Source organism: Lonchura striata, chromosome 7, assembly GCF_050655825.1.
Source record: "Lonchura striata isolate lonStrDom1 chromosome 7, ASM5065582v1, whole genome shotgun sequence".
Classification (NCBI taxonomy): domain Eukaryota; kingdom Metazoa; phylum Chordata; class Aves; order Passeriformes; family Estrildidae; genus Lonchura; species Lonchura striata.
Genome location: NC_140709.1, coordinates 18,265,706 through 18,290,973, shown reverse-complemented (window position 1 = coordinate 18,290,973; position 25,268 = coordinate 18,265,706). Strand labels below are relative to the sequence as shown.

The following is a 25,268-nucleotide window of genomic DNA, read 5'->3' as shown; positions in this document are numbered from 1 at the left end:
GGAGTGCATTCAGGTTAAATCACAAAATGTCACTATAACCTGTTATGTATTAAGAAATTTAAAAAGAGCTTGTAAACAGACCTTGACAATAGTGAAAAGTATTGTAAGGCTCCTGTGGTCTATTTAACAATTCAAAAAGCTTTCACTTTTTGCAATAATGGGCATACCTCTTTGAAGATCATACTATCCACTATATTTCTACAGCATCTTTCATTCAAAAATTATTTGTATTCACATTTGTGGCAATCTCTTGAACAGAGAAGAGCAACCAGAAGTACTGAAGCCATCTAGGACGACTTCTGTTATGAAAAATGCCATGGGATATTGCTGCTTTTTTAGAACAGGCAAGGCTTTGTTTTCAGTAATTTAACTTGTATAAAAATCCTATAGATAGTAATATACCTGGAACTTCATGTCTCTACCTCAGAAGTTCTCCTTCAAATACCATTTGCAATTAGCAGTTCTTACTACCTACAAAATTTGAAGGTTATGCTAACAGTAATCAGAACTGGGTATTAATCTGCAAACATTTATACTAAATACACAATAGCACCGCGTATATTCACCAAGTGGCAGCTTGCCACATGGATTAATGCCTCCAGATAAATGATTGTTTTACCTCAAAGCATGGACAAAAGATGACATTATTGCAACAGTGCAATTAATAACCTACCACTTCATTAATTGTTACAATGATATCTTCATGGGTCAGCTTGAAATATCTAGGGAACTTTAAAGGTTTTCTAGTGGGTTTTTACCCCTTAGCTATTCAGTAGAAGAGACAATGCTCAGTGTGTTAACTTAGTATTCTCTGATGCAGCCTTCTGTTTATTGTGTATGAGAATTATGTTTGATTTGTATGAACAGTGTCTTGAGCTCAGGATAAAGCTGGAAACTTTATAAAAACAGAAATATTTTAAAAAGATAATTTGATTCTGTCATTATATTTTGAAACTCGAACACAGAACTGATAGTCTATTGATAAAGAAACAAAGTGCCACAGGAGTCCAGAATCTGTCTCTAAAAAACTGAGACCACAAAGAAAAATGGTAGCTCCACTACCTCAAAACCCAACTATTTTAAGTCTAGTTATTGTAAAACTGCCACTGCAGAACATGGCCTGTAGGCACTCAAGTTTAAAGTCTACAGTGTTTCTAGTGATCAGAATTTCAGATGTGCTTAGTTAACAACTGAGATAAAACATGTGGTAGTGTAAGGCAATAAGCATAACCTCTCCCCTCCTAAAGTGAGATTGGCACTATTCAGTAAACTGCTGTTTTAGATAATCTCCCAGGCTCTATTGGAAATTGTCACCACTAATAATTTTTTTTGTTATTTCCCTAATGTCACTTTTCTGCCTGGCATTGCTGAGTTTCTATTATGAGCCCATGTGAGCTATTCAATAGATTGCAATCATTGTGGCATTAATAATTGCTAAAAGAATTAGACTATAGCATATATTGGTTTTCAAATGAGATTATAAAGCTCCTTATCTATTGGTGGTGATGCAAAGTTTATTAGAAGGGATGGCAACATGACACCAACATGTGTAATTATTCTAAGTAATACACAATCAGCTACAGGGTCTTCAGCTGAAATATCATTATACTGCTAAATCATTTCACACCTTTGCAGCATGGGAGTTTCGTTAGTTTAGAAGGTGCTGTCACATTATGGTTTTGCTCAAGAGCAGAGAATTCTTTTGTACTTAAACTAATGCTACAAACTAAATGCAGAAAGTTACGGTGCCCTGATTGCAGGAACAGTCAACGTACAAAATAATTTATCAGCCGTCATCCTAACCTAGGATGTAGCCAAACAATTTGAGGAGTGTGAGAATAGAAAGTGGACTGTCAAAAGAGAAAAGGGCCCAAAACTTACCTAAGGTCCTCAGTGAAATTGTTCCTGAGAGTCTTAATGGATCAGTTCATTGAACCCTGCCTCTCTGAATACTGGACCATGGAAAATATATCTGACTCACCAGTGATTAATTTTTTGGTTTAAGAAACATACACAGATTAATAGGGTGTGCCTGATAATGGCATGTGGTTATTCAGGGTGTGAATAACCTCTGGGGTTTGTCAAAAAGAGGTGGCTTCAGGGTTAGTCTCCAGTGAAAAAGCAGAAAAAAGTCTTTGTTGAAGAAGCACACTGCAGATGAGAAGGGCATCTGAGGGAGAAGCAAAACGTTATTAAAGTACAGCATTTCTACAATGCTGTACAATATACAGTATTACACTAGCTATGAAGAATATTAACATCGAGTATTATGAATGTTGACATCAAATGGTCAATTATATTAATTTTTCCATATATATAATCTTAGAACTAGTCAGAAAAAGGATTTTATTCTTCAATGCAACGTTCTTCTTTTTTCCGACAGAGAAAAAAAAAATGAAAGGTATAAATGCTTTGACGTTGGCTATTTTTCAACTTTTGTTAAACACTGGGCAAAATATTAACCTTATAAAGAGTTGTGTGTACTGGCCAATATCGTCTGGTCCCAGCACAGCAGGAACGGCGCTCTGTGCTGACACAGGTAGGCAGCGCGCTAGTGCCCGACCTGCTCAGCTGTTCCGCATAGAAAAGCGGAGCTGCCCTCATGCTCAGCGAGCAAACCTCAGCCTGAGCCCACTCCTGACGGCGGGAGCTCGTCACCCGTGACAGCCGGGGCTCAGCTCGGCCCAGCAGAACAGTCTGATCCCCCACCGTGGGGTCCCACCGCATCCCGGCCCCGGGCTCCGCGCCCGGCTCTCCCCACCTGTAGGGATTTCGCCTCGCGCCCTGGTGGCTGGAATGGGAAAGGGCTGAGCCTGAGGCGGCCGCCGGGACGCTTCGCTCGGGGAGAGGAAAATTCCAGGCGAGAGGAGCGGCCCAGCCCCCGCCGGCCGCTGACAGCCCGCGGCCGAGGCCGAGCGGAGTCCCGGCTGCGGCCGCAGCTGGAGGGACAGCGGGTGTGTGGGGGCGGCGGGAGGGAGGCGCTGGGACGGGAACAGGGAATCTCTGTCTCCGTGCGTGCCGGAGCGGGGAACGTTCCGCGTTTCAAGTTTCTCGCCGCGAAGTTCGGGTTTGCCTTTTTTATTTTTTTTTTTTTCCCTTGCTTCTGCGTTTTTTTTTCCGCTACGCCCAAGGTGTGGTTCGGCGATCGGCAGGAGCCTGGCGCAGCCCGTGACCGCACCCGGGCAGGCGCCCAGTGTCCGCGCCGTAAACAGCGGGAAATGCCCGGGCTCGGGGGCGAGGCGGCGCCGGGGGCTGCGGAGCGGGGCCGCCCTCCTCAGCCCGCCCCGAGCAGGTGAGGCGGGGAGCCGCGCTGTGCGGGCGGGTCCCCGGTCTGCGCCCGCCCTGCGCTCCCTTGGCCGCCGGCATGGACGGCCGCGCCCGGCCGCCGGCCGCCCCGCCACCCTCCGGGTAAGCACGGCTCACGGCGCGGCGGGAGCGCGGCGCCCCGGCTGCGGAGGGACGGCTGGCGGGAGCCGGGGTCGTGCGCGGGGCTGGGTGAGGCGAGGGGAGAGCGAGGGCACAGCTCGGGTCAGGGAGGCCGGGGCGGTGCGCGCCCGGCTCTGAGGTGCGTTGCTTGGGACGCAGCCAGCGGCAGAGGCGGCTCCCCAGCGCCGGGGGCGGGCGTACCGCCCGTGCCCCCTCGCGGGGCTCCGCGGCGGGGGGAGGCGAGGCCCCGGGCGGGACCGCGGGCAGATGGAGCGGCGCGACCGTTCAACGGCTCCGGGAGCGCCGCCTCGACGGCACCTGGGCCGCTTCTCCTGGCGGGGCTGCGGGACCACCCTGGGCCGCCGCCGCCCTCCTTGGCCGTGCCACGCACCGCGGGCAGTTCCCGCAGGGACGAGCCGCAGCCCGCCCGCCGGCGCTGCCGTCCCGGTGCCTGTGCCGGACTGCAGCGCTGCCGTCCCGGTGCCTGCCGGGTGCTCGGCACTGCCGGGATCTGCGCCTCTGGCAAATCCCTGCAGGCCAGCACTTGCCGGTCGGAGCATCCTTAGGTGTGCGGAGTCAACTTCCAGCTCTCTGGGTGAGAGTGGCGGCGGTTTGGGAGGGCTGCGCCCTCCTCGGTGCTCTGGGAGCTGCCGACGCTGGGGAAAAGAAAATAAACAAGCAGCATCTGTTTGGAGTAGTAAAAGGGCTGGTTTGTTTCTTTTTATGTTTTAGGCCCCTCTGTTTTTATTTTGCTTATAGCAGAAAATCTGACGTTAAAGAATATATTTTTCAAATCCTAAGTAAAACTACCCCAGTTATAGATCAGGCAGAGGAGGATTTTTCCTTAAGTAGTCAGGTACGTTTGAAGAAAATTACTCGGTGACTTCACTAGGAACTGGAGTGAATCAAAACAGTGGTAAGACTGCTGAAGTTATCTGTAAGTACAATGGACAAAATACATGGTGGGTATATTTTTAACATGAACATTTTTTGAAGCTTCCATACTATTTGCAAAAATTGATTACCTGGATTACTGACCCAGCGGCTACAGGATAAACAGGTGCAGATGGCGGCAATTTATTGTAGTATTTGCAGCAGTAACCAAATCAGTTTGAAGTCATGGCTATAGTGAATATGAAAGACTCACAAAGGGAGGGGAATTTATTCACTTAAGGCCTTGTCATTATTCCGCATTTATATGTAGCTGTTGAGAAATTGACTTTATGTTGTTGATCGATGTAGATGGTATAATTGCAGTATAGACAGTTACTACATTTTGAAGACTCTGTGTACTTAAGCAGGGTTGGAAGGGACTGAATGTAGGATAATAGTGTTTTTTCCAGGTTAGGGAATGGCAAAAACAGTATGTCTTGAAAGTCGTCTGCTTTCCTTGTGAGCAGGAGCATAAAAACAAACAAAACAACACAATTAAAACTTCTGCTGTTCTGACAGCTCGTCTAGGCCTGTTGCCTACCATAAAGTGTTTGGTATAGTGAATTTTGGCTGCTGCTTGACATCTAAGTTCCCTTTATGTGACTTCAAGCATCTGCCAGCATCCACTTCTCAGTTTTGAGAAACACGCAACTCACAGTAGGGCTCATTGCATGAGCCCTGCAGAGAGATTTTTAGGCCTTTTATCAGCTGTTCACATGTAATGTAGTACTTAGAAAATCACATTGCAATGCCTTTCTTGCTACAAAAGTTCTTTATTGACAGTCTTAACTATTTCCGTAAGATGCTCTCATTTGCTCATGAAACGCTGGATTTGAGGAAAAAAATGTGGATATACCAGAAAAGAAGACAACTCCCAGTTTTACTGAAAATAGTCCACAGATTTTTGAAAAGTACGCATTTACTGTTCCTTCTCTGAGATTATAGGAAAATTTGTGCAATCTGGGAAGAATTTCAGTTGAAATAACATTTTTCTTTAAATGTATTACCAATTGATGTAATATACTGCATTACATCTCTTCTTAACTTGTTTAGCCAGGTTGAAAATGTTGTTAATCTGCAGCTGAAAACTGTTTACCAGCCAATATGTTCTTTAATCACTGTTTGAAGTTCTGTAGGGTAATTGCTGGTAACTCTTAACAGCTGAGAAGGTTTGTTTATGCTAACTGCTAAGAAGGTAGTGTTTTGTAAATTTTCAAGCACTGATGTTAGTTAAAGCTCGGAACTCCTATATAACTTGATCACTGGTGGCCTTTTAATACAGAATTTTGTTATCAGATCTACAGCGACCCAAGATTTGGGAAAGGATCCTGTCATATCTCTGTTTTTGCATGCAGAATTATGCTTTTCTATTGAAAAATTTTTTACTAAAACTGGTTGTGGATAAAAATATTTGTCTGAATTTGGTGAGAAACATGGCCATGTTATTCTCTGTGTACATTCAATGTCAATAAGAAAAGATTTTTTAAAAAATGGCCTCTGCTGGATTTTTTTTTTTTTTTTTTTAATATATAATATGGTGAATAGAGACTGTGCCCAGCAACTGACTGGAATATTTTGGAATATGATGAATAGGCGGTGTGTCCAGTAACTGCCTGGCCATGACACACAGTTTCTTCTCCTGGCAGGAGAGACTTGGCTGGACAGTTAGGGAGTTTTATAGCTCATCTATCTTACCCTGAGTCTGCACAGCACTCATGGCAAAGGGCTCCTGCCAGGCCAGTTGAAAGTCTGCTCTTGTTCATCACAGAGCTGAATTTGCTTTATGAAATGAGAGGAAAATATGTGATTTAATACTTATAAATAAAAAAAGGAGTGCCTGCAGTTGGTATCCCTCCTTCTGAACACAATTTTCCTACTGTTGCTTGACAGCAATCCCATAACCTGGGGTAAATACTTTTTTACATTACAAGTAGATGTCAGCAGTTGACACAGGATTTTACCATGAAGAACTATTATGGCTTAATATGCCATTAGAATATTGGAGCAAATGTGAATTTTGGTAAATGTAATGTTCATATCCTTTGAAATACTAACCTTCATCTCGAGATTCACCTTTAATTAAATTGTAATGTTTCTGAGAATTTTTTATTTAATTTGTTCCCGTAAACCATATTTAAAGCTCTATGCTTACATACAAAATAGGAGCTTCTGATCTGCTTTACCCAAGCAAACCCCCCTTTGTTTTTATCATTGTGATTGTGTGTCTAACAAAAACATGTTTCGGAGATGGAGCTGCTCTCCAGGGCTGAAGATAGAGCTGGTTTTGTGGGGAAAGGGGTGGGGCCAAACAGCTTTGATTAGCTTAGTGCCAGAAACGCTCCTCCTGAGTGTCTTCAGCTTCCCATTCCCTGTTGCTTGGTGTAGTGGATGTAGTTGAAAAATTTAAGGAGAACAGGAGAAATGTCTTTTTACATGATTTTCAGGGCTGTCTCGGGAAGTAAGGGATGTTTTCAGAAAACCCAAGAAATTTACCTTTTCTCTTGCACACAACTGAGTTTTTATCAAATCATTTTAATCACATCAGCTGTGGTGCAGTTTTGGCAAATGTCTGGTGTCAAGCTTGGAATACTGATTTGAGCTCTCTTCCTTCTCTTTCAAGTGTTTGTTTGAGTCAGCTCAAACACAGCCACAGGTTTGTTCAAGTATAAATGAAAGTCCTTCCTGTTGCAGTGTGGGAAGGGAAAGCAAATGTAGCAATAGCTTCAAACCAAGCATTCTATGCCTGAGCCACAGCCCCAGAGTGGGCTTGGGGACTTGGGTACATGTCTGAATTTGCTCAGTTTGGTGAAATAATTTACATAAGGGTGAAACTACGGTTGTCTCTTGCAATGAATTATCTGCTCTGTGTATTGTATACACGTGTTTATGATTAAGTACAAGACCTTTTGTACTCGTGCTACTAATTGGTAGCACTGTCTAGGATCAGGGGTTAGGCCATTATAGGTCTGTCTTAGATGTGCTTCATTTCTTAGACCTGGGACTTCAAGATAATACTTAGCATGTTCTTCTCACCCCCGTGACCTTGATGAAGAACAAGTAAATGAACAATAACAAAATGGAAAGAATTTTGAGAATTTGGGACTGTAGAGCTTGCTGGATGTTTGAAGGAGCTCCTTTGTGGGTGGATGCCCATCAGGAGCCACTTGAATACTAATCATTCCAGGGGCCAATTTGCCAGCTGAGTTCCAAATGCACACATAACACTTCCTGAGGTGATTATATTGTTCTTCTTAATGTATCTACCTTAAGCAAGGCAATCTCAAACAGTGGAATGACACTGATGCTGAATTTAAAAGCTGTTTACTCAAACTTTGTCAAGTCTGAAGTCATAGCTGGGTGCATATGGAATAGTTACTGGTAATGTTCCCTGTTGGAGTGTGTTGCTGTGGGAATGAGATCAAGAAAACATTAGGGGGTGGAATGCGGATACTAGGGAGAAAAAATGTGTAGGAGGGTAATACACAAATAGAGATTAGCAGAGTTATTTCCAAGCTTTGTCCAAGTGTGTTGGTATCCTGTGAAAAATAAAAGTGAAAGCTAGATAGTGAGGTATAAAATGCATTTGAGGGGAAAAAGTGCTTGAGACTGGAAGGTGGCTTTTGTGGTTACCTTAGGGTATGTTCTTTTCTTTCTGCAGTTACTAGGGTTTTTTTAAAATCTACTTTAAATGGGATCACAGTGTTTTCCTAAACCTGAAGATCACTATTTGTTTTGAGTAGGCTCATCTGAGTTGGGTGGAAGAAGAGAGGAGTCCATTGTAGGGGACCAAAACCTTAGATTCCAGAGGAAACTGAAAATCTTCACAGGATTTCTATCACCTGACAGACAAAATAATTGAGTAGGAATGTTATAAAGTCACAAACAAGTTGTTTCTCCTGCAATCTTGCAACACCTAAGTAGGTCTCCCTTAATAAAGTGCAGTATGACTGACAATCTTGACTGTAGCTTGGAAAAAAAATTCTGAGCATGCTGGATTTTCTAGCCTGTCTGCTGTACTGGGCTGCTGCTACTGTTGTAGTTTTATGTGTGCTGGGGAACAGCAGATGCCAGATTATCCAGCCAGCCCTTTGAGCTGTAACAAGGTTAGCATGCTCAACTAAATATTTATTCTTTTTTTCTAGAAATTAACAAATCAGTATAATGAGTTGCTGTGTTAATGTAGTGGATACAAGGAATGTCAGGTGTTCTCTTTTATAGCTGCTTGCAAGTTAAACCAGATCTGATTGTGCACTTTCTTTTCTTCTCACCTGGCTCTCACTTGCCCAGAAGCTGCCCTGCTACTCTAAGTTCACATAGCTGTCTGCAGTTTGAGGAAGTTGCTCTTCACTGTATCACCGTGTGCAGCTCTAAAAGAGCTGATGTCAGGGCATTAGAGGATGACAAGAAGCTGAGATGTTGGCTCCTAGATTCCCGTAGAGTTCTGTGGCTGTGCCCAGCATTAGCACAATGAAGAGGAAACTGACTGTGCAGCTTGCAACAATGAAGGGCTCAAGGGGAAAACCACCCCATACTGTTCTGAGCTGTAGCAACCAATTAAAAACTTGATGCTTCACCTAAATTATCTCCTGAGGTACAATGCCACAGTTAAAAATACAGCTCTTTATGAAGTAAATTTAAACATTAACTGGAGTCCAGGTAGATGTGTTCTGACTTAAAATCTTCATGTAATAGACTGATGGATATAACTGCATTTTTTTCATGCCTCAAGAAATATTTTTTTATGCAGAAATGCAATACCATGGGAATTCTTACAGAATTCAGGGTTCCTGGATTTGTTTTTATTTGCTACGAGGTTATCCAGTTCAGAAGGGGCATGTGCATTTGTTTGGTTGTTCTAAATGACCAGAGTGCCATAGGTGGTTAAAGGATGGGTCCCTAATCTATCTATGAAATATCTCCTTTGGGAACTTATATTAACGTCAACTCTGCTGCATGTCTATGGTTCTGAGGATTACTATTTTCAGTTAAAGAAAATAGAGCATGTGAATATTTTTAGCTGGGCTTAAGCTTTCTTCTGTGAGAAAGCATCGGTTTTGCTGCAAGCTTTAGCTTTACAGAGGTTCTCATTGAAGAAATAGTACAGCTTGGAAGCTTTCTTAGCTGTGTTTTGAATGTACTTTCTGCCTGCTTATTTGATTTTCATTTCTCTTCTGGAAATAGAGCTTGGTTTGAAATCTTATTTAATAATAGACAAACAAACCTCTCCTTCCCCAGCAATGCAAACTGTTCCTCTATGTTAAATAAGAAATATTGTGAGCTTGAATTTTCCTCCAACAGAAAGAGATAAAAAGCCTCCAACAAGGAAAACACCATCCTATCTCAAAAGAAGAGCATTAGAAATATGTTTATTTTTCTTTAAAATCAAATCACTTTTCAATCTAATATTCCTGAGCTATTGGTTTAACAATGTTCTTTTTTGGTTTTATGGGCCTTGGTTTTCTCTTGATTAGTTTTCCCGTTTTACCTTACTTTAATGTCAGGCCTTCAGACAGATTTTCTTCCAAAGGCTGAAGCTTTTCTATACATGGGGTTTGACAGGTAACTTTTAAATGTTGTGCAGCGGGAAGAGCATAAGCATTTTCACCTCTGCCCTTAATACAGACTTAGAGTTGACAAAGTTTTCTGGAGGAACTGCTTCTTCTTTTTTTTTTTTTTTTTTTTTTCCACAAAACAAATTACATTTTTTTGTTTCATTCAGTTTGGCTGTTGGCCTGTTTTGTTTGGGTTTTTTGTCCATCTGTGTCTCCACCCTCCCCCACTATTTGATATGTTGGGATCTTTGCTGAATTAAGTGAGTTAAATAAGAATGTTCAAGGAAATTGACCATCAACAGAGTAGTGTTACTTTTGCCCAGAATCTTTTTAAATGTAGGCATCAAAGTAATTTGAAGGGTATTAGGGAAAAATACGGTGTGCCAAGTTTGGTTTGTGTTTTTTGATCATTCCCTAGTCTGCCATTTGTTTAAGTATCGTTGTATTGCTCTTTACTTTTGTAAACCTAGCTCAGTCCTTCTGTCCTGTCGAACTAGACTGACAAAATAACGGCATAATATTGCAGGTACAGGATAATCTACTGAGTTGGCTATTGTTTAACTGTTTTTGTGACAGTAATGTAGAAAGCTCTTTTTATGTGGGAGGAATAATGCTTTGTCTCTGATCTAAAAAAAAGAGGAGCCAAAATATCTGTTAGTAACAAAGTTGAAAAAGTGTTTGCAACTTTTCTTCCGGGTGTATCTCTGAGGCAAAGATGAAATACTTCTTTACTGGTAGCTATGGACTTCAACATTCTGTCCTCATTAAAAAATAATATTGTGCAGAATTCAAAATGTAACCATTCTGGCTTTGAGAACATAGAAGTAATTTGCATGGATAGATGAGGGTTTTATTTCTTTAGTTAGTAAGACAAGGTATGTGTTAATTGATTACAATAGTGTAGTAGGTGGAATTTCTAGAGGTGGCATTTCTGATAATTTTAAGACATTTGTGTAAAAATCAGAAATTCAACCCATGCCAGAAGTTTGGGCTTTGATTTTTAAAATTTTAAATTAAAAAAAATCTTAAAATTCAGATTATTTAGTTCCTCCTAAATCAGGCATCATTATATGTTGAAAGTTGTTCCCAGGTTCCCAGCTTTCATTTCTGAAGTGTTACTGCTTTTCTGGTTTATCCTCTGAAGTCTCTAGGCCTAAGCTTTTTTGTATCCTCTGCTGGTCTCTGATTCATGGTCTCTTATTTCCTCTTGCCTGCAATTTTGATTCTCTCCTTCCACCCACATTACAAATCAGCCTCACTAATTCCATCCTTGGCACCCTCCTTGAGCTATATTTACCTCATTCACTTTTTAAGGCATTCACTGCTTGGATGAAGTTCCTTTTTGCTCAATCTTAAGTAAGTTTGTAAGTCTACAGCTACTACTAAAGAAAGATGTACTTAGTTTTTGCCTGATGGGGTAAGAACCCAGCAAACTGAGTGGATCTTTTAGCATTCTGGCTTTGTGCATTCTTTTAAATCTTTTAGAAATTTAGAAAGTTAGAAAGAGCCTGGTCTTGCAGCTTGGTCTTTCCTTACTTTTTTTTTTTTTTTTCCCCCCTCTATCCCATTCTTTCTGTATCCAATTCCTCTTCTCTTCCCTGAGACTATAAATGATTCTTTTTATAAATATGCTTTTGTGTTTAAAAATTGTGTATTATGTCTTACCTAGCTTATTTCCTTGTACTTGCTGAGGATTGAGGATATTTTTCACTACACTGTTGAAGGGGAGAAGAGTTTCCCATCCCCTTTTATGTGGCATTGTAAAGTGGGGTCATTGACTGTCTTTGCAATTGCTGATCTCTTTTGCTCACTTATCTATAGTTGAGTAATGCCTTGGATATTGTAGGACTTGAAGCTGAGGTCTCAAGTCAGGCAGTGCTATAGCTACAGGCAAGAAATAGGATTTTTTTTTTTCCTTGATTCAATCAAGTCAGTTTACCTATGACTTTGTTGGGCCAGTATGATGTCTGCATGATAGATTATCAGGAATTTGTTGTAGAAATGAACTTATGGAACTGGGTTAGATGTGCCTTTACTCTTTCAGCTTCCTCATGCTTCTCTCTTGTTTCCTGATGGCTGATTTGGGTTCTTTTTTAGAGCAGGGAGAGGACTCTGGTTTTCTGCCAAGTGATATGTGCAGGGATCAGAGGATTTTGAAATCTAGATAATTTTTGTGATTTGTTTTGATGGTTCTTTTGCAGTGCAGGGCACAAAATGCCCCCTGTCCTGTCTTAGGTATTGTTGAGATATTCTCAATACACCAGGCAATGCTTGTTCACTTTTGTAGCAACACAAGGTGAAAATGTAGATGGGCAAAACCAAAGTGTTTTATAAGCACTTCTTCAGAGCTGGTTGTCGATAGTGAGGAGTGTAAGAGAGAATGTGAAGAGGCTTATTTTGGAAAAGTAATAAGGATCTGACATCACTGTCTGAACTGTTGGAATTTGTCTGATTTCTAAGCATCTTTCTTTGACTGGTCTTATATTTCCACTGCCCAAACATTCTTACAGACTTTCTAGTCTTCCTCCCAAAATACACTGCTGTAATGCATCTTTATCTGTAAATCTTAAGTTAATAAAGGAAGAGAGAAATACAATGAATTGTAAATGTTGGATGAAGCCTTAAAAATATCTAATGATTTATTTTAGAAAAAAAATAGGGATGTGGTACTATGATAGTTTTATAGTTTTAGAAAGATTCAAACAATTGGTTCTTGTAGTTTTGGGGTTTTTTTTTAGGTTAAGATACTTATGGGCTCCTGTTGTTAGGTTTTCTTCCTGCTTTTACTTGCTCCAAAATTTTCCTGGATTTTGTAGTTATAATATGTAAAGTCTGCAGCTAACAGGTTTATGGGAATTTTTTTTTTTTTTTTTGAAGACTGCTTGCCAGTACTTAATCCAGAATAAGTTTTTATGTTAAAATTGACACTGTTGGGAAATAATGACGCATAACATGAATGCTGAGATTTCATCCTATACTATACTACTCCTATAGATGGAGTCTTTGAAATGACTTGGTACCCTGAGTGCTCTTGTGGAAGGATCTCTGTAGTGTTGGTCACCACTCTGCCCCTCTGCATAGGAGGCAGTTGTCCTGCATTCTGTCTCCACTAGAAAAGAGCAGCTTCACATTTCCTGAATGAAATCTGTGTATATTCTGACAGGCTGATGCTGCCTCTTCCTGCTCATGGTGGAGATGGGCAGTAGGAAATGACATGTCCATGAATTGTTTATTTTGTAAAAATGTTTGTCAGGGCCACTTGGAACAGCTTTAACAACTTAATGTAGAAATATCCTTGCAAAATTCTACCCTAGTTCATTGAGAAGAGTGCAATTAATTTGTCAACAATATACTATCACTAGGGAAAAATGCTTAAGTATTCAAAGAGCCCTTCTGTTACAGGAGAACAAAAGCTCCAAGTTTAGAAGTACTTTATAATGTTTTAACTTTAATTTTAAAATAATTTTAAAAGCTTAATGTGTCTGGAAAATTCTATCTACCCTTATTGGCCTTTCCCACATCCTGTCACATAATATTTCACATCTCAGTCATACACTGACTGTTTCCTTGAGTCAGTTTGTGGTATCATGTGAATAAATGCTCAACACGGTCGAAAGATCTCCCATCTGTCTGTAAAAGACCATATGATCCTATATCAAAGACAAAAGGGCATAGCTAAACATGGCATAGCTTGGTTGGAATTGTAAACAGTCATTTAACTCAACTTTAAAAACTTTTGGCTTCTGATGATGAAATGAGATCCATCTGAAAATGTGAGTCACGTTCTCAAACTGACGTAGCTGTACCGCTGTTGTGTACAATTGTGTTGACCAATGACTTTGACTAACAAATATTTTCATTTAAATCTTTAAGTGACAGCAAGAAAGAAGTGGCTTGATCACTTGGTCTATGAGAAAGGCTGATTCATTCAAAGAGGTGACACTGGATGTGGAGATTATTTCTTCCTTTTCCCCTGATTTTTTTTATTTTTTGCTTGGATTTTGAATAATTGGCAGAAGTTGCATACCTCTTTTCCTCCCTTATGGACTCTCCAGGTAGAAGAAGTTTGTGTGTCTTGTTCTCAACTGAGTAGGTTTGCTGCTGCTGCTGTTGAGCTGGTAGATTCAGTTTGTTGCCACTTCATGTTCTCTTCTTCAGTCAGAAGAAGCCTGTGATAAGTTGCTGGTAATCAAATTGTGTAAGTCTGGGGTAGTTCCTTTTTCTGTTTTTAATGTTAGACAAGGATTATGTTTCTTTGTCTGTATTCACCTTAGGATATTGTGGTTTGTGATGTTTTAAGTGTCAGCTTTGAATTTATGTATTCAAAGAGCCTTTCTGCTTTAAGCTAACAGCATTATGCCAGTGACGTTATATCCATGTAATAAAAATTTCTAAAATTCTGATCATTGTCATTTTATGTGTGTCAAAAGAACAGTGGGATGGCCATTAGCCACAATTTGAGTCTCTTCTCTAATATGAAGCCAGAGTTATTTTCATGAATTTCCTCTTTTGGGAGGCATTCAAAACTTAACCCATACTTACTGGGAGAGAGAAAATGTGCTACTTGCGGGAGGTCAATGTGCTTTAAGTTACTGACACTTAGTTTTACTCAGCGGGGTGAGGGTGAACTTTGGAAAAGTTCACAGATGTACAGCTGAATTTTAGTGCTCCCTTATTTATGCCTTCTTCTGCTTCTATGGTCTGCATAGATAGTTGCTCATGAGCTTTTTATCCAAATTGGCTGCTCTGGTTTTCCACTTGTTAACTTCAGTTTTATAACGACAAGTGAAGCACTGATCTGCTGCAGTTAATTGTGGGGAAACAATGACAAATTTTGGAGATTTTAGCAAATAAACTATCTGCAGCTTGTCCCTGAACCATCTCCTACCACTAAGGACAGGAGTGGACACTCAGGTCAAGGTGATATTCTGATCTGCATCCTTGTCACTTTGGCTTCTTCTGCTGCACAGTGTTGGCAGTAATTTTTCCTGTTCCTTGCCCCTACCACAGGCTGTTTTCTGGCCAGACAAATCCAAGGTTCTCTATTGCTCTTGAATCAGGCTATTAACTTCTAAATAAGAAGTTTGCCCTATATTGGTATTAGTAACTTCCTCTTTGTTTTCACTGAGATTGTGCTGATACGCAACTTATCACTTGCTTGAGGATAAATGGGTAAAAAATGTGCATGTCTTACAGCTAGCAGAAGTTTCCTCATTTTTAGTGATTTAATGTATTCAAGTAAGCAACAATTTCTTCTAAAACTTTTGAACAAAAGAAGTGGTAGAGTTAAGCACTCAACTCTATTTCTTTCTATTTCTAAAGTATGACAACATGTGAATGGCATGTTCATGAGTTACTGCATGGTTACAGAGTATGAGCATGTAAATCATTCAAAATGCCATTTGGCTGGTTACTTTCATGGGTAAGAATGTGGAAAATACTGCATTTCTGACAGGATTCCAACTTGTGATGATACAGAATACAGAATTATCAAATAAAGAATGCTATGTCTGATCAGATGTTTTAGACATATATTCTTCTAGGCATTTTACAGAGATTTGCTGTTATATTCAGGGAAAGCTTCTAAATCTAGAGTGAATTTACAGAAGTGTGTTTTACAGGCTTTAGGAGATCTAGCAGCTTAGATATTTTTGTCCTTTCCTTTGAAAGGCATGAAGTAAGAAAACCCTTTTTGTCTGAATTTTCTTGGGCAAATTCTTTTCTTGACTTTTTTGGGTGGGAGAAGTGTGTTACTGTATTTAGTTAACATTTATAAACTTAAGTCATATTGTGTCGAAGTTTGCTGTAGAGGTCTATTTGCTCTATAGGTCAGGTGGGTACCATATAAGAATTTTCATAAGAAAAGAACCAAGAAGATAAAATGCTGCTAAGTTGAAGGATGCTGTTTCTTACAATGACAAGGCACTCAGTTATGGAGACTGATAAATAAAGCCTGTAGACAAAGTGCCCAGCTGTACTTTAAGATGAAAACAGGATGTTGGTTGTATTGCTGCAGGACTGCTGTATAAATCAAAGGATATGCTGTTATTGCTCTTTAAGGAAGCTGTACTCCATTAGAGTGGTTCTGTATATAAAAGAATGGTAATTGCTGTGCTTATCAAGGACTGGCAGTTACTCCTTTTCCAATTGTGACCTAGTGAATCCACCTCAAGCTCATGACTTAAAGCCTTGCCAGTTATTTTAATCCTCTATTCAATAGGACAAACAGAATGGGGTTATTTTTACCTCTATGATTGCTCAGAACAAGTAGAAAACCCCTTTGCTATATTTAAGTCAAAGGTGATTTTACTGAGGAGGATGTGAAATATTTCCCTGGTGCCTGTTAAACCCTGTTGGTTCAAGCTGTGTCTGGTTAGTTTTGGCATCTGGAAATGGTCAGGTGGCTTTTTCCCTGTCCCAGTGTCCTTCCTGATTGGGTTGTTGTTGGTTTTTTTTGTTTTTGTTTTGTTTTGTGATTTGTTTGGTTTTTTTTTTTTTTTGCTTTCACTTGTAGCCTCTTTAAATTTTTGTTTGATAGCCTAAACCATTTTTGGTTTATTCTCATATTCTCTTTTAAAGGACTTCTTTCTTCTGTTTGTACTGTTCTACTGTTTCTTAATGCCAGCTAGAATGGTGTTGCCTTTGTTTTTAAAATTAATAGTTTTTATGCTTCTAAGCACTACATGCATGTATACTTTCCGTCCTCAGGAAGAATGTATGTCAAAATACTTCTCTGCTTTTGATTTCTACCAGTTTATTTTTGTCTTCAGGGAAATCATAGAACTGTTTGGCTTGGAAGCAACCTTTGAAGATTATCTGTTCCAACCTGTGCTAGATCTGTAGTGCACTGTAGAATGGCCCAGATTGTTATTTAGGAAATATAAATAAGTTTTTCTTTGGCAGAAACAGTTTACACTGATTAGTAGTGTTGTCATCCTCTTAGCATTTGTACTCAAGTGCAGTTAGCCTCCCTGCAGTGAGAATCCTGACAATGAATCAGATGGGAAGCCATGCTGCTGATGGAAGCAGAGGAACACAGAAAGGGAAAAGGCAGCAATGGTGAGTCAGGTGTGCAGTACTCTACGGGAAAGTAGATATAATTCACTCCTGAAAGAATATTGATGCAGCAAAAGCTTAATACTGTTTTAATACAAATTGTGTTTTGTACTGAAACATAAATTCATCTTTCAAATGCATAGTTTTCATGAAGTTTGATGCTCATAGTGACTATTCCATTATTTTCTATCACTTATTTACATTTTACTGAAGTTCTTTGAGGGAGTGATATTACAGGAACTTCATAGGTAGCTCTGTTCAGGTTCTTGATACCTATGGGTATCTCCTTTTCATAATTCCTGATTTCTTATGGTACCTACTTTTCAGTATTTTTTTAATTAAAAAAGTGTTGATAAAATAAGTTTATATTTAAAACTAGGATTTGACTGTATTCCAATACAAGTAATGATGTGTTTTTGAAGAAGTAAGGCCTCTCTAATCTACTTCTTTCTGCTTTTTCACAGGGGAGGCAGAAGTCTCAAAGTCTTACATATGTTTCATTTCTTTACTAGGCAGTTGTAGAAATTAATCAGGTGTGAAGTCTTTTTTTGAAACACAATGAGTTTCTATCAAGTTACATTGGGTGTACTTGGGTGGATATGATATTACATGCAGGGAGAAAAAAACTTCTGTGAAGGGGAACCTTTCCCGAGGCCAGAAACTAATTTTTGAAAACATATTTGTCAGTTATCAGATATCCTACTGTCTGTAGCAGTGGTTTATTAAATAAGGATAATGTTTTAGGGTTGAACAGTGATTTTGGAAGATGCACATGGTATTTAAAGAGTCATGCTCTCTGGTTGTTAAAGATAAACTTAAATTCTACCTGTTCATATAAATGTGTGGTTCTTTAACAGGCCAGAAGCATGGTTATCAGGAGACATGCTGTGGAATTACCCTGGTATGACCTTGTAACTGATGGATTTGAAAAGCATTAAGCATTATTTGAACTGGTTCAGTACTCTGAAGGCCTCTTAATTGTACTGCCAGTATTCTTTTTCTTAAAACTTCTAATGAAAGGGGATGTATTCTGGACTGCTCATCTCAGTTACACACTCACACAGGCAGCTCTCACACTGCACTTGTATTGTACCTTAAAATAATTGTGATTTGTTTACTTGTTTGGTTTAATTTAATTTTGAGTAAGTACTATGACTTTTCATCCACAAAGCAAATAGCTGTTGCATTTCATTAGTAACTTAAACCTTGGCAAGTACGTAAATTCCTCAGCAGGGCACTGGTTTTGAAGAGCTGCTTATGTTCCAGGGGAAAACTTTTGAACAGATTGTTTCAGAACATGTGATTTTTATTTTTTTTTAATTTTTTTCCTGCTTCTGTACTACATTATCTGCACTGATTTACTCCTTTCCTTCAGGAAACACATTTGCATTAAAGATCCGGTCTTCTGTTTATTTAGTTCCTGCTGCTTATTGCTTCCATGCAGTCCTATTTGACCTTTACAATTAACAGAAGAATAACTGATATCCTGGGAATTAAATCAAGAAGAAATTAAGTATAAGGAGCTGATAAATTCTGATGGATCCTTTCACTGATCAAACTTGTCTTTTGACATGCTAAGATACTCAATAGTACAAATAAAGATTTAAGAAAACCATAAGTAGAATGTTTTTCATAGAACCTCTGATGCTTCACTTAAAGCTTTAAAGTACAGGAGTCAGGAATATCACTGGTTCCTATTATTAAATGTTGGCTTTGTCATCAGAAAATGTCAGTATTTTCTGGAAGGTAGTCTAACCTGGCCTGAATCAATTCTTATTGATCTGAGCTGTTTTGACTGACTGACTTGTAAGTAGAATAGTTGCATTGCACCATAACATTTCATAGTCCCAGCTGATACACCCTGACTTCTATTTTAATTTGGTCAGCAGATGTAAGGACTCCTGCTGCAGTTAGTGCAATACTTAAATAATAGTAAGTATAAGAGATCATTCAGTTTGCTTTTAAGCTTAATGATATACAGCAAATCCAGTGAAATAACAGAGTTCTCCTTTGTTGGTTTATTTAAATTGTATTATGTTATTATAATTTTTGTTGGAAATAAGCAAGACTGATGAGAGATAAAGCTGTCATATCAAAGAATTGGAAGGGTTTACCCAGTGTTGTCTGCTTAATGTCACTTTAAATGTCTAGGCTTCCTAATTCAGTCTGATTTGAACATAACAGTGTCATGTTTGGAGACACAGGAAGCCAAGAAAGGAAGCAGATGATTTACATCCCTTGAGCTAAGTGGGAATTTCAGATTTGAATTTGGCAATAAAATAATGAGATTTTAAATGATAAAAGAAGGTGGGGTACTAAGGCCTGTAACTGAATGCCTTGGCAACTAAGCTGGTATGTTCTTTTGCTAAAATGGAAGGGATGATTGCATTTCATATTTTTATTATTAAAAAAAAAAATATGAACAGGAGTGGACAATCTGAAAAAGCAGTTTCATCCCTCCAGTGGAGAAGAACCTGGCAGTTTTAAGTTTATGACTGGACTTCATGATTTTAAGGGTCTTCTCCAACCTAAATTATTCTATTTTTCTGTTGTTTCCTTCACCCAGTTACTTAGCTTCATCACTTAACATCAATGGTGATAAAGTTATGCAGTCATGTAATTGTAGAAAGATAGAGAGAAATGACAGTTTGGCCCAGCTGTAGAATTTTTCTTGCAATTTTCTCAGAAGGTTTTGTCATTGTTACTATTCTTTGCTTTTGACAGTCACCTGATATTCTTATTAGCCACCTTTAACACCAGAAAGCTAATGATATACAATATTTTTAAAGGCTGTTGGGTCATATTTGCAGTGTGAAAAAATGTTTCACACAGTCTGCAATGTTACCATGGCAGAGGTGTCCCCCATTCAACCCTGTTTCACATCAGCAAATATGCAGAAAATGAAATTCTGAGAATATAAATGATAGTGAGCTTGAGAAACCATGCGACCTTAGGCACAGAAATAGTGCACTGGTGTGAAGCGTTTGAATAACACCCATTTTTTAGCTAGGTTAGGGTTTTTTTTGTTTAGCAAAGAGATTCAGCCAGGCTGCTGGTCAGTATGTAGAAGGTGTGATCTGGTGATTTGCATCATGGTTAGCAGTGGGACCCAGTGAGGTTGTGTAGCCAATGGCTGGTCCTTAGGTAGAGAACATGGTGAGATGCTGGTGGGCCAGCCTGAGAATCACTCCGTTTCCTCTGGCTTTACCTACTGTAGCTCCTAATTGCAGTATGACAGGTGAATTCTGGTATCTCTTAGTAGCAGGTCATGCATTGTTTGAGGCTCTTTACATAAATTAAGTCACAAAGCTGTCTCCTATTTTTCTGCTCCCTGTCAATATGTCTGATTCAATACTAGACCAGCTTTGTCCAAAAAACATCATTTATGGCTGTCCCAGAACTTTGAACACAGAACCACTTATGTATTATGGTAGTGGCAGTAACATGATTGTATCAATTTTCTATCCACCATCACTCCTCAGTCCTACTGAAATTGTTAAAGTGCTTATGACTTTGGGACAGGATTGTCAAAGTGTGATGGGACTTCTGCATCATAGGTTTTGGACTCATCCTTGGAGGATTATGACGATAAGGGTCAGCTGTCTTAAGTTTTTACTTTGGCAGAATCATAAGATGGTTTCACTGAACATTACAAAACTGGCTTGGCATGTGTGGTTAGCTTATGCTAAAAAAGCATGCCATACAGATAGATATTTTTGTCTCTTTTGGATTTTTTTAAAATCATGTAGTACTTGGTTGTTCATGTGAAAGAAAATATTTGTGTTCTAAAAACAAATGACACGCACACAGCTGTGTAGCCAAGTGACCCAGAGAAAATGAGTTCCCATGATCTATGTGAATGTGCAAGTGATGGGGACCAGAACTTGTTCTTTGTCCAGTAGTTCAGTTGTGCCTGGCCTCAAGGGAACATGGAGCCATGCTCCTCATCCTGTTAACTTTCTATGGGAATGTAAGAATGTGCTTCACAGTGCTGGCTAGGAATAGTTGTCTGCAGGGTTTTGTTTGTCTTTTTAAAATTTCTTCTATCTAAATTCTTGTGGGTTGTGCAGAAATTTGGACTAAATACTGATTTAGGAAGAGTGTTAAATGGTGTGTTACTGCTGTTTTTACAAACTGGACATAAATGTTTTGCATTGCAGTGACAAGAGCTATACAGGCATTTATTTTCTGTCCTTTATGTTTTTGAACAAATACTTCTGTTCAAGGATAGTTGAAAAATGAAGGGAAGTATTTAGTAATCTGCATAAATAATTAACTTTGAAGTTCTGAGATACCTAAGATGTGAAAACATAGATTATATTTGTTTGGTTTTTTTTGTTCCACATTGGGTGATACAGGACTAGGATTGGTAGAATCCTCTCTTTGGTATTTGATTTTATGAGTCAAAATGTGACTGTTTCTTTTTTATTTTTTCCATTGTGGGATTGTACGTGTGTGTGACCTCCTGTCTAGAGCTGAAAATTCTGTAATGGCATATCAGAGACAAAGTGGTATTCCAGTTACTAATGTCCAACTAGGAAAGCTTAATGCACTGGCTAGTTTCTGCTGTCCAGAAGCATTATTCCAAAGCTGTGAAAAATATGCACAAATTAACTGTGAGCACTAATGTGCCTTAAATAAGGAAATTAAAAAAGCAGAAGAAAACATAATTCAAATAAAAGACATACTGGTTACTTCCATATGTCTTCTAAGAACAGTTTCCTCAAAGTTCATACTTTTAAGGATATGGCCTTGATGAACAATGTACCTACTTCCCAAATTTGTCCACTTTGATTTAGCTGTCGATTAATAATGGCATAAGTGTCAATAGAGGGGCACAGACTAGTCTGTTGGAAGAGTATTAGATTGCATCCAGTGTGTCCATTTTTTGCTTAAATAGTTACTCTATTTAGAATTGATGGAGTTCACTTCCATTAGTTGCATTCAGCGCATGACCTTGCAGTGTTGTATGTAAACAGTATCATAGCTGATGTTGAAGTGATGAAGTGACTGAAGTGTTCGAAGTACAGTTACTCAGTGTCTACACACCAACAATTCAGTAGAACCCCTTGCTCTCCCATTCCTAGAAGAGGAAATAATAACAGACAAATCTTGATATTTCCTTTGAGTTTTGTGGTTGGCTGGTGGTTTGTTTTGGTTTTTTTTGGTGATTTTTGGGTTGTGGTTTTGTTGGGTTTTTTTTTGTATGAATGGGAGGTGCCTTAATTACTTTTTGTATTAAATACATGATTCTTAAGCAATATTGACACCAGGCACTGATGTTTTGGCACCAAAATTAATTTATTTTTTCCAGGTCACTAACTTTTTAATTTAGTCTTTGTGAGGCAGAAACCCTTTATTAGCATGTGGAGTGCTTTAGTATGAGTCCGCAAAGTATACAAATACATGCTCAAATCAAATTTATATAGCTTTGGCAATCAATACTATTGCATAATCATCTGCCTTATCTAATGTTAAAGTCACAGCTATATTGGCATATGTTTTTGTCCATATATTAATGTTATCACATCTAATAGCAAAATAATCTCCATATATAAATAGTTTTAAAAATACAGGGAGCAATCTCCTAGCAGGAAGACTGTGTTGGCAGTTGGAATAGTTGCCAGTCCACTCTTGAACTTCTGTCTGAGGGAAAAAATTTAAACTTTCTATTTTTTTAGAATTCTTTTCCTCTGGAATTAGAAAAACGATAGCAAATGAATTGGAGTTCTAATTTATTATGGTGCAACTGAACAAAAATACAATATTTGCTTATTTTCGATTGTTACTGATTGTACTTTCAAATTGAAAACTTAAATTGATCTAGGACTCGAGCAACTAAAATGGCTGTTCATAGTCATATAGTGTCTATTAGTTCAGAATCTACTGAAATACCAAATTTATACTTTGAAGGGATTTTTTGTTTTAGAAAGTAGAAAGTAACTTGCGATCCTGGATGACTTCCAACTCTCCTTTGAAAATTGGTTAGTTCACTAAATGAACAGGAATAGTACTTTTTGCAAATGTTTCTGCTTTAACTGAAATAGCTGAGATTTGAAATTTGGGAGAGAAGAGGCCAACAAAGCAGATTAAACAGACTTGTAAGATTAGTTTTGAATTACTACTGTACTAGTCATCTAGTTTGGATGAAATTAAGTATGATTCTTTTATATATGAGAAGGAAAGTGTTTTAAAAGCATATGATAGTATTGAATGCTGTCTTAAGACTTTTTCATATACTTTTTTAGAAGTTAATTCTGTCCTTCCTTTCAGAGGGAGATCTGTTTGAGATTTTGCCATCTCAACATTAATAAAAAGTCATGGTATAAAAAAAATTCTTTAGCTTTTGTGTGAAAATGCACATGCTTTGGAAAGATTTTTTTCTTAAATGCTTCAGAATGAACTGACAAACCTAAAATAGTTATCAATTCCCAGCTTGTCTTTACAATAGCATTCTTGTGTTAATATTCTTAAATACCATTTTATTAATTTATAAAATACCCAGACATTTCTGAAGTAGGTGCCTCTTTTATGATGTGATTTATATTCTAGGGATAGTTGTTGCTGGAAAATACATTTGAAGGAAAACTAAAAAACCCCTCCTGTTTTATACAGATGGGATTAGATACGCTCTGATTTGTCTGGAAAAGAATAAACAGCCAAGTAGTTTCAAAATACATCTTACTTGCAGTGCCACCCTGTGGCTTTCCTTTTCATGGCTTCTATTAAAGCAACTGGTTTTTGTTGTCTCATCCCCAGTGGGAAAGTTACTTGTGAACTTATAAAATGTCTGTGCTCCTAGCTGTAGACCTGGTCTAACCAGGATAGTACAGCACTTTTTTTCTTGGCCTATCTTTAGCATTATTTGTCCTTGCTGAAACCTTCTTAGATTAAGAATCAGAAAGAGAATTTCTGAGCAATACCAGTTCATTCACCTAGTGGATCAAATCACTAAGCAATGCCTGGTTTGGTCATTGAAAAGGAAAGATCACACTGGAACTGGAAAGCAAATGTGTCACTTCTCAGCAGTAACTTGAAGGGCTATGATAATTGGTCTTGTTCAGTTCCAGCAATGTTACATATGCAAATATTTTATTTCCAGGTAGTCAGTTTTCTAGACAGATAGTTTAACTTTAAAATTAGATTGTCTAGGTAGACACAATACTGCTTGTGGAGATATTTTATTTTGTATTCAAGACGTCTGCATTTTTGTTGATTTAAACTGAAGGATGTCAGAGCGACTTTGCTTTTAAAAGCAGCGTTATGCTTTGAAGTAGTAGTGCTTTGCCTTGCACCATTTTACAGAGTTGCTCAAATCGTGGCAGGATAAGTACTTGAATGCTTAAGACTGGTTTTCACATATAGGAAGTAATATAATGTGGAAGATATTTCACAACAGGCAAGCACGTAGGAAGTAACTTTTCAGCGCTACCCCTGCTTGGCATATCTTGGAGACGAAAAGCTTTCCTTCCTCACAGCCAGCTTAGGTTTAGTAACATCTCTAAATGAAAGGCAGGGTTTTACTTGTCTTTATTTTCTTGCTATTACTCTGTCAGGGAACAGCAGAACAGCCCTGCTGCCCAGGTGGGAGCAGTGACATCCCTGCCCAGCGGGGGCCTCGGCAGCATTCCCTGGGCTTATGGCCACTGCCCACCACCTCTCCCCAACACCCCTAATGCTGGCCTGCCACTCCCTGGCGCTTGGATACGTATTTGAGTCGGTGCTCTTAGTGTTGTAAGAGTCGTTATTGTAGCAGTTTGACCATGCTTTCAGGATTTTCTAGCTGCACAAGTGTTCATTTGAACAAAGGACGCTTGCCACGCGTGCTGTGCGGTTGGGCCGCTGGCGCTGCCCGGGTTCAGTGCCTGCCCCAGAGCCGCTCGCGCTGTGCGGAGGCCGGGCGAGTGACTAAGGGACAAAGCAAGTCTGGGCTGGCAAAGCCGCAGCAGGCGTTACTGAGACACCTCTGCCTTCTGCGTCCTCACTGAGCGCTCTGTTTTTAGCAACAGAAATGAAAAATGTCAGACCATGGTAAGTCTCAAGCTATATACTTTCAATGTGTCTAGGCTTTTTTTGATAAGCAAGTGCTTACATTTGTCTCCTAATTACAAAAGTTATACTTGGTCTCTTTTGGGAAGTGAATGCTTCTTTTTCCAAATTAACATATTTTGTGTGTAAATTGTAAGTAGACCTGTATGAACGTGTTATCTGAGTTCTTGCAGAACCTTAAAACCAGCAGTGGAAATATCTGATGCTACAGTCCATACTCGTAGTTGTACTGTTTGTTGGAAAGTTTTGTAG

General features: G+C 39.1%; 1 protein-coding gene across 8 annotated transcripts in view; it reads left to right on the top strand.

The window, feature by feature from the left end:
• The first annotated feature begins 2,732 nt into the window (after positions 1–2,732).
• COBLL1 (cordon-bleu WH2 repeat protein like 1) overlaps positions 2,733–25,268 on the top strand; it is a 77,898-nt gene continuing 55,362 nt past the window's right edge. For 2 of the 8 annotated variants that reach the window (XM_085585064.1, XM_077785002.2), the window contains exon 1: positions 3,278–3,408. In XM_085585064.1, the coding sequence (XP_085441190.1) occupies positions 3,365–3,408 (44 nt within the window). In that variant the 5' untranslated portion in view covers positions 3,278–3,364. Of the gene's footprint in view, positions 2,955–3,024; positions 3,409–3,682; positions 4,364–14,119; positions 24,999–25,268 lie in introns of those variants that run through there. The other 6 variants (XM_021528580.4, XM_077785001.2, XM_085585066.1 and 3 more) reach the window with 6 other exon arrangements.